At 60.2% G+C, this 17,184-nt stretch overlaps 1 protein-coding gene across 4 annotated transcripts in view; it reads right to left on the minus strand.

Annotated features, from left to right (window-relative positions):
• Positions 1-1,569: 1,569 nt before the first annotated feature.
• MGRN1 (mahogunin ring finger 1) overlaps positions 1,570-17,184 on the minus strand; it is a 54,553-nt gene continuing 38,938 nt past the window's right edge. The window contains exons 10-18 of one of the 4 annotated variants that reach the window (XM_040459109.1): positions 16,685-16,844; positions 14,589-14,698; positions 11,872-11,937; positions 10,068-10,294; positions 9,031-9,148; positions 8,718-8,763; positions 7,162-7,260; positions 5,088-5,132; positions 3,249-3,362 (exon numbers count right to left, since the gene is read on the minus strand). In XM_040459109.1, the coding sequence (XP_040315043.1) occupies positions 5,092-5,132; positions 7,162-7,260; positions 8,718-8,763; positions 9,031-9,148; positions 10,068-10,294; positions 11,872-11,937; positions 14,589-14,698; positions 16,685-16,844 (867 nt within the window). In that variant the 3' untranslated portion in view covers positions 3,249-3,362; positions 5,088-5,091. Of the gene's footprint in view, positions 3,363-5,087; positions 5,133-7,161; positions 7,261-8,717; positions 8,764-9,030; positions 9,149-10,067; positions 10,295-11,871; positions 11,938-14,588; positions 14,699-16,684; positions 16,845-17,184 lie in introns of all 4 variants that reach the window. The other 3 variants (XM_040459107.1, XM_040459110.1, XM_040459108.1) reach the window with 3 other exon arrangements.

Raw genomic sequence — 17,184 nt, forward strand, 5'->3', positions numbered from 1 at the left:
GGCAAGCTCTGGGGCACAGAAGGTTGCCCTGAGCAGAAGACAGCGGGGTCAGAGGGCAGGCAAGTGTTGGTAAGGACCCACTGGGAGCTCATTCACACGTCGGGTGGTGCCGGTATCGTGTCACACACAGGGGAGTAAGGATCTAAAGAGGGAGGCTCGCTCTCTCCCCATCCGTGGCCTCTACCAGGATTCAAACGGGCCACCACAGTTGGAGAAGCCAGATCCCTAAGGCAAGTGACCGTGTCTGAAGAGATGTTGGTGAGGGGAAGGGCCCTCCAGAGAGGACCGTGTCTCCAGGCCACAGTGCACAACCCAAACCCAGGGCTGGCAGGGGGCACAGAGGAAAGGTGCCCCACGCCCCAACCCCTCCCTGAAACAAGATGTTAACAAAGTTCCTCGTCTGTTGGCGGAAAGTGGAGGGACATCCAGTGCACCCCCTCGCGAGACATCCGACCCAGACGTCGCCCCAAACACGACCGAGCAGCTGCAGGGCCGAGGGTGACAGGCCTTCCCTGGGGCATGGACTAGATGGCTGAGAACACTGGTTCCACCATTAAGCGCCCGAGTCAAAGAGGGGACCTGGGGAGGCAGCTTGGAACCACGTTTGCAAAGGAGCTGCTGGCGGGTGGCGGTGTGGTGGCTGTGCTTCATGGGTGTTCCAGGCCACCACAGCCTCTCCCTCCTGGGAGGCCGCTTGCTGGGCAGGGAAGCTGGCAGCCACAGCTGGCCCTCTAATCCATCCCACGTGACAGCTGGAGAGAGTTGCTGCCTGTGGAAAAGCCTCTGACTGCTCTCAGAATAAAACTCTTGCTGTCCCTATGAGGTCCTGTAGCATCTGCACCCCGACACTCCTCGAATCTGACACTCCAGCAACTGGAGACACTTCGGGCTTCTTTCTGCTCAGCGGTCACACCAGGCTCACTCTGGCCACAGGGCCTTTGCACTTGCTGTGCTGGCTGCCTGGGCTCTCTTCCAGGACCAGCTCTTTCCCATCCTGCACTGCTCAGCCAAAATTCCTCCTCAGAGAAGCCCTCCTCAACCACAGGTTAAATCAAGGACCCCATGCGACTCCATCCTGTCACCACCAGCCGACGCTCTTCCCAACAGTAACCAAAACCGCGCAGGGCCTCACGGCCTAGAACACTAACTCCCAGGAGCCTGAACCTCGCGTGTCTCGGCCCTCTCCAGCCCAGCACACAGGGAGGTGCCGAGTATCCGGGATGGATCAGCGATACCGACGGCACCTGCAGCAGCGACCTGCACACCTGGACGTGCTGGCTCCTCCTCCACTGCTCGTAACGGGCCCGGCTCCAACCCAGAATCGACACGACGACCGGAGCTGTCATCAACAGGATCCCACGTGCCTCACACACCATCTCCTACACCCTCACCCCTCTTAAAGTCCTGTGTCACAGACACCTCACACACGAGGAAACGGAGGCTGCGGCGAGCCCCGGCTCGCGCTGCCGGGGCTTGTGAGCGGCCATGAGCCCCTCAGCTGTCCTGTCTCCAGACCGGGAGACAGCGGAGGTCCCTCGGTGCTATGCACAGAGGAAGGAATGGACGAGATATTGCTGCATGATTTTATTACTATAAATATACAGTAAAAACGAACAAAAACCAGCCAGAGTACGTCAAATGAGAGCACGTGTTAAGTCCGAGACAGGCCAGTCTGCATCCCGGCCTTCAGACAGAGTACTGGCACCAATACCAATGGCGAGGCCGGGGTGTGGGTCGGGGGCCAGGCAGCCTGCGAGCATGTGTGCGGCACTCACGCGTGCGCACCCTGGCGTATGTGCAGGCATGCGCACGGGGGGGCGGGGGCCCGGGAGTCGGGCGACTGGGACAGGTTGGCCTGAGCCTGGCGGAGGGCTGTGTGTAAGGCAGCGCTCTGCTCACGGGCTCGACTGCACAGAAAGCGAATCCCACACTGCTGGTTTCTCTCCTGAGCACCCTGCAGGACAAGCCTCGGGAGGGGTGCCAGTGAGGCCCGCGGCTCTGCGGACTGCTGCTGGCTGCCCCAGAACCATCTTTCCCAGGGCAGATCCCCAGGAAGTGGGCCCCTCTGCGTGCCACGCCCCAGGCCAGGAACGTGTTTGTGCCCCAGGGAGCCGCACAGACCCAACCACCTGGCTCAAGGTCCCCCCAGGCGGTTCTCACCTTGGCGCACCAGGGCTCAATGCCCCCTCTGCCTCTGTTGCCCAGAGAGTTTTGCTCAAAAAAAAAAAAAAAAAAAACCAAACAAAAAAAAAAACCAACAACAAAAAAAAGAACAAAGTCACCTCGGATGGGATGTTCCTCCGCCAGGCAGGTCCACCTCAGGGACCCCAGACAAGTCAAATCCAAGAGAAACTAGTGACATTATGATGGTGAAGAGGAAGCAGGGAAGCTGCTCAGAGCCCTCCCCGGGGTGAGTGGACGGCAGCCCCACTAGCCCAGCGGAAGCCCCTTCACCTGGAGGGCCCTGCCGTGTGATCAGAGCCACTTCGGAGAAGGTGCAGGGCCGGCAGAGGGGCCACCGGTCACCAAGTGCTGCAGATGGCCTGTGCTCCTGTGCCTCTGCCCCTGGATCAGACCCACACGGCAGCCTTGCGTGGCCACCACCCCCCTGCCCAGGGCTGAGCCGGGCCTCGGGGAAGGTCGGCTGTGGGAGGCAACCGCCTCCAGGGCCGGAGCAGGAAGGGGAAGCAGCAGCAACAGCCAGGCTGCCGAGGACACGGGAGCACGAGGGACAGGGGACAGGCACGGTTTCCTTCACTGACCGGGACTCAGACCCCCCTTCCCTTCCTCCTCTGGCGACAAGGCCCCTACAACACCTCTTGTGAAGACAGCACCTCACCCACCAGTACACTGTTCTTCTGCGAGTCTGTGCTGAGTGTTCAGGCTGTTGAGTCCCCAGTGGCTGGGGTGCCGGGAGAAGCCAATCCAGGCCGCAGGTGGGTGGTCAAGCCCCGGTCCTGGCCACTCAGCCAATGGGGCATTTGGGGGAAACCCCAGAGCTCACAGCCCAGGACAGAAAGCTGCTGTCCTTCATCTGTACCATTTGCAAATACATCAACTATAGAAAAAGGAATTTGTCAGAGGAGACTGTCCACTGTGCTCTTCAATCAAGGGTCGTCCGGCCCCTCGGAGCCAGTGGCCACGCAGAGCGTGCAAGACAGGAGAGGCCAGGGGTCACGCTGGAATCCGGTGGCCCCTCGGCAAAGTCTGGGGAGCTGAGGGCTCCATGCTGCCAGCCTGGCCAGGCTCTCAGAGTGGGGTCAGCTCGGTGGCCCCAGAATCAGGACTGGGGCCACCAAGCACAGGCCGGGGTGGGCCAGTGGTACGGAGGCTGCGGGGCATCTCCATGGAGGTGGACCATCCTGCAGGCAGGAGCAGAGGGAGAAGGGGTCATGCCCGGGCAAGTCCCCACCTCACCCATCAGGGTGTATCTACCAACCAGGAGTCCCCCACCGAGGACAGGGCCACCCAGCACCCCCTACTGTGTGTCTGTGGCAGGACCACACAAAGACCTGGAGTTCCAGGTCCTAACAGAGAAAGAGGGGTCCGTCCCTCTGGGAGCAGATGCCAGGCAGTGGCACCAGCCGATGCCCCAGAACAGAACGCAACGGGCGCCGTGAGCTCGTGGCCCCCTGGGCCTCCTCCCTTGCCCGGTCCGCGCTTCTCGGGATCTGACCAGCCGCCGTCCTTCAGGGCTTTACTACTGATTAGGCCGGAACTCAGTCATACCCAGCCGGAGGGGAGTAGACGTGGACCGGGGTGCACATCCCGTGCTCAGAGCAGCCCCAGGACCCCACCCAGCCTTCTTTAGAGGCCTTTTTGGCCATTTCCACACTGTTGCCTCCCGATGCCACGAGGCGCTCTGTCCCTGGACCAAGTCTGCCCCCCGGGGTGCTGGTGCTGGAGCTGTGACCCAGGCCCACAGCAACGAGTGACCGGCACCACGCTCAGGGCCGCACAACACCAGCTGCCAGCCGCCCGCCTGCTGAGGACGGGCTCCCCAGGACACTCCTCCAACAGCAAACCAAGGAGTGCTTCTGCCACATGTCACCCATGACACAGCCTGAGGTGCGGGAACTATTAGGGGCTGTGGCTTCACGCAGGGACTCAGCTCTGCTATGCAGCCTGCAGGCAACATCCAGTTCTCCGGAGCTCGGCCTGTGTATATTTTCTACTTCTGGAAGTTTCACCTCCATCACAGCACTCAGCCATGACACGGAGGACAGGGCCAACTTTATGCAAGGGTTGGGCCCTATTTCAACAGTGGGTAAGATTTGTCAGAAGAAACATTCAAGGAGAGCAAGAAAGGCTCGCGTGGGAACATAAGAGCAGCCATCAAAACAAGTGGACAAACACCGAAGCTCAGGACAGCTGCCTGGGGGACGGCCGCACGCCAGCCGGGGCTGCCCGGCCGGGCCGGGCCTCCTGCTGGCACGCTCCACCCAACACAGGTCTGGGAAAACTTGGGCCACCGGAGGCACCAGGTTTCCAGAGCCGCTAACATCAGGCAAAGGAAGGGAAGAAGGTCCTCAAAGCACTTGCCTATGTGCTGGTGGTGCTCTTGGAACAGCCTTCCATGAAACAATCATTTGGCAAAGTCACCCAGGTAGAGGGCAACTCCCTGGCAGGGTGGGGGGGTGGGTGATGACGTGGGGTCAACCTCACATGGCCTCCTGACAGACCGATTTCAGCATGTGCTGGTGTTCCAGAAGGTTCCACAGGTAGGCTGGGGGACAGGTTAGTGAGCAGCAACAGTGGGGTCTCAGCAAGGGCTGTCACCATTCCTGAGGCCCTGGAAGAGCTTGCCTGGGCTATCTAGTCCAGACAGAAAAAGTTCTGGCTCCGGAAGTCAGCCAAGGCCAGACCTCCCAGGACCACCTCTCAAGGGCAAAGGTGTAGCACATTTGGGGAGCTCTGGATTCAGAATCCAGGACCCCAGGGAAGACACGGATGCGGAGGAAGCCCAGAGAAGGGGAAGGAACCCCCAGGGAGGGAGCAGGAGAGCCAGCTGGCGAGGTCCTCTCTCCAACATTGTCAAGGATGCCCCTCAGAGCCACCCCACAACGCGTAGGAAGGCGATCACGTACCAGCTTACTCCTCTATACCAACAGAGCAGGAGTCAGGCCCCAGGGCTGTGCAGAGGAGGAGAGACATGGAAGCTCAGTTAGCAAAGCGCTAGACAGACCAGCACGTTCCGCAGCAAACGCACTGCTTTAGGACAAGAGTCCCCGGGGGCACGCGGGATGGGGCGGGGGGGGCACACTGATGTGCTGAAACAGGAGAACAGAGCACCGGCCGCAGTCCAACGCAGAGACTTTCAGCCAGGAAGGGCCCCGCCCGACAGCTAGGTGTTCACCAGTTCAGTTTATGGGTTTTCCCCACCTCCTAACTCTGCAATCAACAGGGGACACTAAGGTTCAAAAAACTATGCCCAGGCCTCCACGGGAGAGCTGTGCCGGTGTGTGCACGTCCGGTTCTCTCTCTCGTGCGCGCGCGCTCTCTCTCTCTCTCTCTCTCTCTCTCTCTCTCACACACACACACACACACACACCAGATGGGAACAGAAGGTGCGGCTTAGAAATAAAGGAAGACAGGTAGGTACACGAGCTTATGAAGGTGGGCACATCGGTGAGGACCTGCCCAACTCCTGACAGTGCTGCCTCCCCCACACGCGTGGGGCACGGGACCAAGAGCCTCGGTGTTGCCCCACCCTGCTGGCTATCCTGCCCCTGGGCTGGGTTTGGCCTTCCGCTGACTTCAGCCTCTCCACCGCCTCCACAGCAGAGTGCCTCCTGCCACTGGCCTGGGGCAGAGGTGAGAACGCCACACCACGGGGCCTGGTGTCCCCTGTGGGTGGAGCCCAGCCTGTCCTGACCTGCAGACTCTGGCGTGGGGCACGGGGTGGCACCGCCAGGTGGGGTCAAGGTGCCCCTTCACCCAAAGGATCACAGCTACACTTGTGCTTCTAAGTCCCTCTCTGGACTCTCCCCGCACCCCAAGCTTTTAATTACAATGAAATCATTGAAGTTCCTTGAAAGAACTTACTGGAATTCTATGTTACTCTAAGGAACACTGGTCCCCGACAAGGCTTTCACCCACGGGCTTCTCTTCGGGTAGGCCCCGGGGTGCTGATGAAACACACTCCCCTGCTTTCTTGCACCTGCTGACTGTGGCCCCTCTGGGCTAATGGGACCCCCTGTCCGCACAGGCTACTGGCTGTCCCTATGCTGGGGCGGGACAAGAGACCCTTTCAAACCAAGCACATCACAGGTAGGCCAGATGCACAGGTCAGATCACTGGGAACTGAGCAGCGGTGGGTCCTGGGATAGGCGGGTGGCAAAGGTGCTTCCCAGACATGTGGCAGGAGCCAGACTCTCCGAGGACATCATGGCTGTTGACGTTGATCTCAGATCCTCAGATGGCATCTTAGCACGCAGCAGGCAGAAGTCTCTGAGAACCCCTGACTCCTGTCCCCCATCTTTGGAGCCCAGAACTTAAAGCTGAGGATCTTGACCCAGAGGAGCTGGGGACAGGAGGCTCCAGGCAGAGGCTTTTAGAAAAGGGGGGCAGAAGCAAGACCCCTCCCCAACTGTGCTTGGGCCTTACAGGCGCTTGGCACCCCAGCCTATCCTTCCATCCCTGGCCTGGGCCCTGTGGGTGCTCGTGGTAGGGGGCTGATGCCAGCATCAGGCCCGGGGCACGCAGGTAATTTTCTGCTTGTAGCTCCCTGGGGCAGAGGCCCTGCTGCTGGGCACCCGAACAGGGGCTGCCAGGCCCATGGATGAAAAGTCAGGGATTCCAGCGCGACTAGCTGTGCTTGCCTGGCCCCAAGCAGGAGATAGAAGGGCCACAACCTTCCTTAAACAAGGGGCCTTTCCTGCCTTCCTGATGCTGAGCTGTTTCTGGAGTGTGAAGGGGCCTCACGCACAGGCTCTGCCCCAAAGAGCAAGGGGCTGCAGGAGGGGTGACTGTGGAGCCAGGGCCTGCTGTGCTTTGGGGTTGACAGAAGGAGTGTGGGCAGAGCCAGGGAGGGAGACCTAGGCTCCTGACAGGCCAGCCGCTCCCTGAGCAGGCAGATCAGCCCCCAGCTCTGTGTGGCAGTGACAGCACTGCCCGCGCCCCCCACTCCCGCCCACCCCGGCTGAGCTCAAATGCCGTTACCTGGCAGGTAGATATCGGCCGGCAGGCGGGGCTGGCCGCGGCTGCAGGGCTCAGGGCTGCCGTCCTGCAGGACGTTCTCGATGGATGGCACTCGGCTCCCTGCAGAGGAGGGGGCAGGTCAGAGGTCTACAGGCGAAGGTGGCCACTGTCCCTCTTCTGGTCAGGATCCCCGGGAGCCTCTTTCCTCCCTGAGGGCTCTACAGCCATTGTGAGTCCAGTCCCAGCCCAAGACTCTGCTCTGACTCCCTCCTCTGCCCTCTAGGCCTGAGAGGCAAAGGTTTGCTTTTCTTTACTTCCCTTCTCTCTCAACTCTACCTCAGGGCTTTTGTTTTGACTTTTACTATAAAATCATTATGTACCCCTTTAAAAAAAAAAACAAGAAGGAATAGTGATAGATTTAACATCTCCGGCTTACCCGTACCTTTCCCGCTGGCCCCCATGCCCCACAGCGGGGAGTGAGCGGGCCTGCATGTGGCCACCCTCCCTCTCAACAGCAGCTCCCGGTGCTGCCCAGGGAGATCTCGAGGGGGAGGGCCCCTCCGCAGACGAGGGGCCTGGGCCCTGTGATGGGCACAGAAGAGAGCCACCTGGTCGGGCACATGCTCTGCACAGGCAGGAAGGAACGGAGGTCGAGAGAGGGTGAGGCCCACCCAGGAGCCCAGCCTGGGAGGCAGAAGTGACGACACCCCTGATGGGCCCCCTGCCCCAGGCGCCAACACTCACACCCAAACCCAAGGCCCCAGGCCCAGCAACCCACAGGCGGGCCCCACACACGGTGGGTGGGGAGTCACGCTGGGGAGAGACATGGGTCACCCAGTGCAGTGCCGGCTGGGAACCTCCTGGCAAGGGGGGGGGGGGGGGGGCACAGCAACTGAGCAACTGCAGCTTATTTTGGGGTCTTCACCATGCTGTAGGCCTGGGAGCCAGCCAGCTTGCCAGGGCCACTTCCGGGCTCTGTCACCTCCACATTAAATGGCCTGGGGCTCCAACCACCCCAACCTGGAGCCTCTGTTTCCTCACCTGTCCAACAGTAGGGAGGAATGACCGAGACAAAGGAGTGGCAGCATTTCCCAGCTGGTAGAGGGAGGCTTGGGAAGCACCTGGTCACATCCTGCAGCCACTGGGAGGTCAGCTGGGGGTCATCCCCCCACGAGGAGCCCAGGGCCCATCGGTGGCGGCTGGGACTCAAGTCCCAGCAGGCCGCTGTATGCTACACTCTCCACGGGACACAGGGGCACACAGAGGAGCGGCCCGGCTGAGCTGTGCACCCGCACTGGGGACTCTGGGCCTCTCCAGGTGGCACCTGAGGACCCCGTACAGGACAAGCAGGAAGAGCTGACCATGTGCAGAGACCCAGGCAGGAAAGAAGATGACTGCCACTGGGAAATGCCGGCTGGGCATGGAGGGAAAAAGAGAAGTGGCCGGAGGCTGTCCCCTGGGACGGCCAGCAGAGAGGAGCCCGTGACTCCCAGCGGGGGAACCGGCACACGCTCTCCACACACCTCGACCTCCCGGCAGTGAGGCCCCGAACACGCTCCTCAAAGTGGAGGGCTTACCTTGCTTTAGTGCCGACGCCTCGTCCATGTCCTCCGTCACAAAGCTCTAGGAAACGAGGACAAAGTGTGTCCGCAGCTCTGCTGCCGCCACCGGGGGACAGGGCTGCAGGCCGTCGGGGGACAGCAGGGCGAGCTGACGCCGGCCCCCCCAAACAGGACCCACCCCACAGATGGGGAAACCAGCTGAGCTCACCGCGTGAGCAGCGGTGGAGGCGGCCCAGGGCACGCTTTGCCACAGGTCTGGGAGGCCAACAGACGGGCAGTGGGGACAGGGTGACAGATGGGTCTCGGCGAGGCGGGGAGGGGGCCTCACCTCGGGGGAGCTGCTTAGCGCCAGCCCCGCCCCACTCAGCGGGGGAGGGGCATCCGAGTCCTGGGAGAGCTTCTCCTCATCCTCCTCGTGGATGGGAGACGACGGAGACCGCAGGGTGCTGGCAAGAGAAGACGGGGGTAAAGGACCAAGTGGCTGATAAACACCAACCCACTAAAGCCAACGTCACCCGTGGGTGAGGCCGGGGGCTGCCACACAGACGCCCCCAGGGGAGGCGGGTGCAGACGCAGAACGCCCGCAGGCCCAGCGGCTGGAGAGGGGCTGGAGAGGGGCTGGCGCGGGGCGAGCTGGCGCAGGCCTCACGGGCTCCGTATCTCCGGGAGGAGAGGGCGTCCTAACGGTCCACCCCTGGAGCAGGGGTGCAGGGTGTGGGTGAGCAGCAGGAGAGAGCCCCACGCTGCTCTGTGGAGTGGTCCTGTCACACGTGCAAGTCGTGGGGGCTGTGGCCGGTTTTACAGAACTTCTGCCTAAACTTTTCTTAAAAAAGAAGAGCACCCATGCGTGGAGACACTTAACACAGAAGGCTGGTTGCCCGCATCTCACACGCGTCCAGGTAAACCGTGACGGGACCCTCTGCTCGGCGGGCGTAACAAGGGCAACGTCGTGAGCAAGGTTTGGCGGGGCCCGGGTCTGGCTGCCACTGGTGCTCACACAGCAGGACGTGCTCATGTGACAAGATCCCAGAAAGTCCCGGAACCCTGCCACTCACGGGGCTCCCTCCTACATCCTGTGGTTTGTTGCTCCCGTGTGGCGCGGGACGGGGAAGGATGCACCCCCACCAGTGCATCTTTTCTGCTGCTTTGCTGTCTCGTCTGTCGTAACCAGCCTTAGCCATAAACCTAACCTGCTACTGGTTCTTGGTTCCGGGGGTCATTCTGGTGAATTCCCCAACAGAGCACTGTAAAACTCAAGTGTCTGCACTTCTTCCCGGACACCGCAGACCCCCCGCCACCGGCCACAGAGCACCTGGCTGGGTTCCCACATGCCAACCCCCAAGGGGATCCTAGCGCCAGCCTCACCTGTCGGGGGATTTGCTCCTCGGCTTGCCCTTCTGGTGGCTGCTTTCCAGGATTCGATCGATCCCAGCAAGGGGACAACCGGCCTGGGACAGGCCATCTGAGACGCCTGAGTAGGTGATCTCTTCGTAAAGGGGGGCTGAAGGGACGGCCGGGGAGATGGCCCGAAGGCCGTTGAGCGCCTCAAGCAGGGAGATGGGCTCATAGCCGGGTGGGATGCTGTCAGAGCTCTGTGGGGACAAGAGCAGGTGAGGGACGGGCTGGCCAGGCTCCCTGCCCACTGCCCTGGGCCACAAAGCCCCAGACACTGGCCTTGTGCCCCAGGGATGCTCTACTCCCCAGAACCTGCCTTCTGACCATCTCCTGTCCACTCTACCTTCCAGAGATCTATATCCACCTCCCTCAGAGGGACGCCAAGAACACCAGAGCAGCCTAAGACACCCTCTGAGGGCCCCCTTAGTCATCAGCTGCAGCCCTGGACACCCAAATGGCCCGCTCGGTGCCCGTGACGAAGGAAAAGAGGGCGCCTAGCAGAGCCTCCCCACCCCTGGTCTCGGCCAGCCCCTACCTGGCTTTCTGTTCCTGCCTGGCACATGTGGAGAGTGAGGGGTCACAGAGAGAGAGGAGGGCTCAGGAGCGGGTGTAGAGCAAAGCCATGCCAAAGGCGGGAGAGCCCAGTGGAGCCGCGTGTGTTCTAGACCAGGGAGGGCCTGGCCCCGCAAGGAGCTCTGCCCAACACAGGCATCTGGCCCAACTCGAGATCCTCAGTGGGCCTGAAGCAAGCGTCCACAGGGGCTGATGCGTGTTCCAGGTGGTTCTAACGGGCACCCCTGGTTCAGAACCAGTCTCCTCCAGTGCTGGGAGAGGAGCACATCAACAGACTGAGACTTGCTTTAGGGTTAAAGGTGGGGAGATGCCCAGGTGCTGGGAAATGTCAGGCCCCCAGGCCACACTAAACAAGGTGAAGGGCAAACGCCCAGCTGCGCGCCCCAGGTAAAGCCCCACCCACCTGACCGCTCCCCAGAAGGAAGGGAGGGAGAGCCGCCTTTCAGGGCAGCGACGGATCAACCCTGGAGACCAAAGGAAGGCAGAAAGGCTGGGGTGGGGACTCCCTGCCCTCAGCACACAGCCTCCTGAGTCCCCTGGTCACCTGGGCCTGTGGTGCCCTGCATTTGCTCCCAACCTGAACCTCCTCACCCTCCAAATGGGAAAAACCTCTACCTCCATCCCTGGGATGGCCCTCCAGGGATTTCCACCTCTCTAAGTTCTGCCAAGGGGCCACAGGCGTCAGTGAAGGCTCCAGGCACAGGCCGCCCGCCTGCTCCCTGAGATGCAGGGAAAATGTAAGAAAACCAAGTCCTCGGCCCAAAGAGCTCACATCCAGGGGGAGAGGCAGAGGATGCAGGACAACAGGCAAGCGCGAGGAAGACTGTTTGCAAAAACTAGCAGCAACGTGAGTTCCACCTCCGACATCATTCCACTGCCAGCAAGAAAAAAAAGGGAAACGAGGCCACTGGGGACCACGGGCAGAAGCAGAGCTGGCGAGAAGGGGCAGCCTGAGGCGGGCGCCGTTGCCGCCTGGCAGCGGGGATCCGAGACACTGGCTTTTTGCCGACAGACCTTGAGCTTTGCTTGTTCCACAAAACTCCCTTCCTGGGCAGGGACGCCGGGACTGGGGAGAGTGGATTTGACAGATTAAATTAACCAAACACGTTAGCCTGGGGTGAAAATGACTTCCCATACTTGTCATTGCTTTAATCATTAGGGTGCGGGGCAAAGATGTAGCCATAGGGCCAAACACACTTACTGTTTCCCTTTTAGGTTTCTTGCTGGCCAGTGAGGCGGGGTGCGCCTTTGATTTTTTAAAGGGACACTGTCAAGATAAAAATCATACGTTTTACGACTGCCACCCCCCGAACGGCGCTGGAGCTGGCTGGCTGGGGTCTCTCAGCTTTGCCGGCCTCCAGGTCAGCCGCGAGCCTGTGCCTGGCAAACCGCACCTGCACATGAAGTTCGGGGACCTGACCAAGTGCAGATTCTGCCCCAGGGGCCTGGGCCTGGACATTTATGCAACTCCCAGGAGGCCATGCCATTGGTGGAGCCCATCCCTGTCCCACTGCCCACCCGTGGTCTGGGTCACCCCAAGAAGCCGGTCCTGGCCAGCACAGGCAGGAGAGTGGCCAGGCGCTCCCCACAAGTGGGCCCGGCTAGGCACAGGGAAGGGACAGGCTCCTGCACGTTTTTGAGGCTCTGTATAAACTTATTACCAATGTCCAACTCCTCGAGGAAGCTGGGGAGAAAAATTGGTCCCAAATCACCCCTACTCATTGATAACATTAACAGACCCGCTGAAGAAAATTTGGCTTCTCTGTGGCGCTTCGTGGAAACTGCTTAGACGGGACACGTGGCAGAGAACAAGAACCCACGTACCCTACCTTAACCCTCTAGAGGGGAAGGCACTGGCCCTCCGGGGCAGGTGAAGCTTACAACCCAAGCCTCGGTGTGCCCTGTACTTATCCTTGGGATAAGAGGGGCAAACATGGAAGGTCAGGCCTGATGCTCAGACGCCAGGGCAGAGCCTGGAGTGGCACAGACAAGCAACAAAACACCCGCCATCCACCCCTGGGTGTCCGTCCCTCCAAAACAGTGACTCCTCCATCAGGAACCAATCACACCTCAGCGCTGCTCCTCTCTCTACCGGAAGTACACCGCTGGAGGAAGTATGTGATGTTCCTCGAGCCCAACATGAAATTTGCTGGAGGGCTGTTCTGGGAGTAGTAAGCCCTGGTGCCAACAGGGGCCCAGCAGGCAAAACACATAGTGTCGCTGGCCCGGGATGAGTGGGAGTGATGGGACCCCACCTTAGGGCGGCCTTGTGTCTGCTCCAGCTGTGAGACCACAGGTTCATATTTTGAAAGAGAAGCCAGAAATCTGAGTCTTAAGGAAAATTTCCAGACTTTCTTTTTTTTTATGTTTATTTATTTTTGAGAGGGAGAGAGAGAGAGAGTCCCCACACACGCACAAGGTGGGGAGGGGCAGAGAGGAGAGACAGAATCCCAAGCAGGCTCCGTACATCAGCGCAGAGCCTGACACAGGGCTCAAACTCACAAACCACAAGACCATGATCTGCGTCAAGTTCAAGAGTCAGACACTTAACCGACTGCGTCACCCAGGAGCCCCTACAGACTTTTAAACATTGGAGCAAGGGGCTCCTGGGTGGCTCAGTTGGCTGAACACCTGACTCTTGGTTTTGGCTCAGGTCACGATCCCAGGGTCGTGGGATCAAATCCTGTGGTGGGCTGCATGCTGAGCGTGGAGCCTGCTTAAGATTCTGTCTCCCCGCTGTCCCTCCTCCCACTCACTCTCTCTCTCCCTCTAAAACAAAAAAAAAATTTAAATAAACAAGCAAACTTTGGCCCAATATTCAGAAACACCATATGGGCCAAACATTACACCCACCGGCCCAATGCAGGAACCCATCTTGTGGGTGTGCAAACCACAGGGTTTGGGTCCTTTGTCCCATGTAGACAGTTGGCAGGGCCTCTAAGAATCAATGAATCCCAACAACCTCAGCCGAGAGCCAAGAACATAGACCCACTGGCTGACAACTGCTGTGGCCGTCTGGGACCCAGGAGCTCAAGACCTCTGCCTGCTCCCTGGCCTGCTCCTGGCCCCTTTCTGCCCTGCCTGCCCTGCCAGCCTCCCCTTCCCACCCTATCCCTCTCTCCATGTGCCTCTCTGCCCATGTCTCAATACCTACCTTCCTGCCCTCATTCCTGTCTCTCTTCATCTCTCCTGGTGTCTCTCTCCGTGTCTCTGTGATTCTGTGTCTCTGCTCATCTCTCTGCCTATCCTTCTGTGTCTCTACATCTCTCCCTGCCTTCTGCCTATCTCTTGAGCCAGAGAGCCATCTCTCTCCCCAAAGCCTGACTCCGACTCCCCTCATCTGCCAGCACAAGCTCTACCTTATGGTTTCCCGGAAGCAAGGTGGACACCTGCCAACGTGCCCTCCTGTGTGTCCAGGCCGGACACCCCTTTTCAGGGGCAGAGAACACGTGGCGGACATGTTGCAGCCGTCCTCTGGACGACACCTCACTTCCCAGGACCCACAGAGTGGCCCATGGCTGGTAGAATGATGGTGACAGACGTTCCAAGGTTACCTGCCATCGGGTGTCCCTTGCTCTTGGCAAACAACAACACGCCCCGGAGCCGGGGCTCACTGGGCCCGGCCTGGATCACCCTGGTCAACCTCACCACCACTTGTGGCAGGCAGATGAGGGCAGAGGCTCAGAGAGGCGGAAGATACAGAGGGAGGCAGGCAGTCTGGCCCCGCCCTTCCTTCCAGCCACACTTTCAGAGTCCCTGACCAGCAAGGCCCCACTGGGAACCTGAAGCCACTAACACAAAGGTAAGCCCTGAGGGCATCTGGACGCCTGAGGGTCTCTGCAAGTGGTCAGGGGCTTCCTGCAGACCCCCTCCTGACTCTGCTGCACACCCCTCAACAAAGAAGAAAGAGGCACTTACGGAATGCTCATCGTGGTCCATGCTCTGGGCCAGAACAGGGCTGAAGGAGACCGGAGACAGGGCTCCTGGCTTCTTCCTCACCGCCCGGATCTGCAGGAGGGCCCGGAAAGCTATGGCAGAGGGAAGGGCGCCCATCAGGTAAGGGGCAGCCAGTTCCAGCACCACTGCAGCTCCCCAGGCTCCGGGGATGCTGGCCACCCACCCTACAGTGGTCCTGGGTCAAGCCACGTTTCCGAATCCGAAGCAAAACAGAGTCATAATGAAACAGCCCAGAAGAGAGCTTTCTCCCCCAGGTCCTGCACTGTCCCCAGCTCAGGCAGAGCTGCTAGGGCAGCAGGCAGGGCATGGCAGCCTCTCACATGCCAAAGCCCCCACTATGCACTCAACGGTGAGCGTGGCTGGGTCACACCTGGTGACCAGCTAAAAGCCGAGTGGGCCTGGACACTGGCCAGTGTCTTCCTGGAAGTTATACCAAGGGCAGGCAGACGTATGTATGTGAACGTCGCCGACGGCACCTTCTCTATCCCGGGAAACGAGAAGCAGCACAGAGTTGGGAATAAGTTAGGAGGCAAACTATTGATGGTATAACGTCAGGCCCACTAACAAGAGTGTAACGTTTACGAGAAGTGCACACACACAACACACAGTCACAAACTGCATCAGCACTCGCTGCAACAAGACCAGAGACAACCACATCCTCGGTGTGAGCAGCAGTCACCCCAGGTTGCGGGCCCCAGAGACAAGGGTCCTGGTCCAGCTCGTCTGGCCCAAGTGCTACATACATCTGCCAGGGACCCTCGCTCTAGGCTGTCTAGACCCTGGGCCTCCAGATCATATGCACCCCACACCCCTGAAAATGCCCAGGAGGCGAGGCACGTGGGGGAGGTCGGGGCTCAGACAGCAGAGGCTACCGGCCCTCCATGGTACAACTGCCCCAGCACAGGCTGGGGGCCCCGCCGCCTGTCCCTCCAGGGCCAGCACACGGCCCCCCTGCAGCCTCCCCTCCCAACCCCCAACACCTCATCAGGGCTGGGCTCCGGACCCCACACACCCCACGGCCTCATCCTCTACCTCCACGTGCTCAGCCTGCCCTGTGGTCCGTGCACACACCTGTCTATCTCAGGGGACAACCAGTGGAGACCCACCCCCGCCCCTTACTAGCTGTGACCTTGCACAGGTTTCCTCTGAGCCCCGGAGAGTGATGATAAGACAAGCATGGCAGTTCTGGTCACACAGCTGCATTCTGACTCGGGAGCATGGGGTGAAGCAGGAGTACTCCCTCCCCTGCCCCCGGCCCCAAGGACGCTGCGACCAGCACACGCAGGTGTGAAACGGCAGGAAGGCTTTCTCCAAAAAGCCATCATCTACCTACTAAATGATGACACCTGCAGCTCCGGTGAGCGGTGAGCGGGCTCTCTCCTCACCCACACCCTGGTCCCTCCCTGCCGGGACCCACCCACCAGCCTGATGCTCATTTTGATCCATGGGATTTTCTGCCCTGAGAATGTTTAAATTCCTCCACTGGAAGACAAACACCATTCAGAATCACACTCCATGCAGTAAATTTGAGAAAATGTCTGAAGTGCTCCAGGAAACCAATCCCTCAATCACCTTCCACCTAGCTCACTTCCCACCTCACCGGGATGGTTTTTTAAATCAAAATATTTTCCATGTAACATTTAAAGATTTGAGGGGCACCAGGGTGGCTCAGTCGGTGAAGTGTCCGACTCTTGATTTGGACTCAGGTCACGATCTCACAGTTCGCTGGGCTCTGTGCTGACATCACGGAGCCTGCTTGGGATTCTCTCTCTCTTGCTCTGACCGCCCCACCCCCTGCACACGCACGCTCTCTCAAAACAAATGAAATAAAAGTATTTTTAAAAATAAATAAAGATTTGATTCACTGGTCGATTTCTGTCCAGCTGCAATTTCATTGCAAGAACCTCCTTGGTGCACCCTCCCCGGCCATTAACTCCCCGAGTCTAATTTTCTGAGGAGGGGAGCCACGCAGGCGCGAGCGGGTCGCCGTGGCTGCTAACCACCCGCGCCACCTCCACGTCCCATTCGCCGTGCCCTGGGCAGGAGGCCCCACTCACGCAGCCGGCAGATGGGGCAGTTGCTGGCCTGGTAGCGCAGCGTGTCGGCGCATGAGTTGCACAGGCACAGGTGCCGGCAGGGCAGGATCAGCGTGTCCCGCAGGTCCGACAGGCACACCACACACTCGTTGCTGTTGTCGCTGTTCTCCTCGTCCGACGGCTGCAGGGACACGAAGGGCCCCGGGGTCGGTGGGCTCCCACGGGCCAGAGGAAGGGGCCGGGGCGGGGAGGGGGGCGGGCAGGCGTTTCCGTCCCTGGCCGTCCCCCCCGGCCGTCCCCCGCCTCCCCTGGGGGCTGCTGTGGCAGAGGGGAGCGAGCCCAAGAGAGCAGAAGAAGGTCACCCCGGAGCAGGACTCCCTCGGGACACGTGGCCCAGAGCCGCACTCACAGGGCACCAAGCTCAGTCCCGGCCTGTGTGCGGCCCAGCACAGAGGAGAGCCTGGGACTCCCACCCACACTCATACCAAACCCCGAAAGTTCTGGTCTCCTTCTATTCCTCA

This window comes from Herpailurus yagouaroundi, unplaced genomic scaffold, assembly GCF_014898765.1.
Source record: "Herpailurus yagouaroundi ecotype Mexico unplaced genomic scaffold, PumYag 222, whole genome shotgun sequence".
NCBI lineage: Eukaryota > Metazoa > Chordata > Mammalia > Carnivora > Felidae > Herpailurus > Herpailurus yagouaroundi.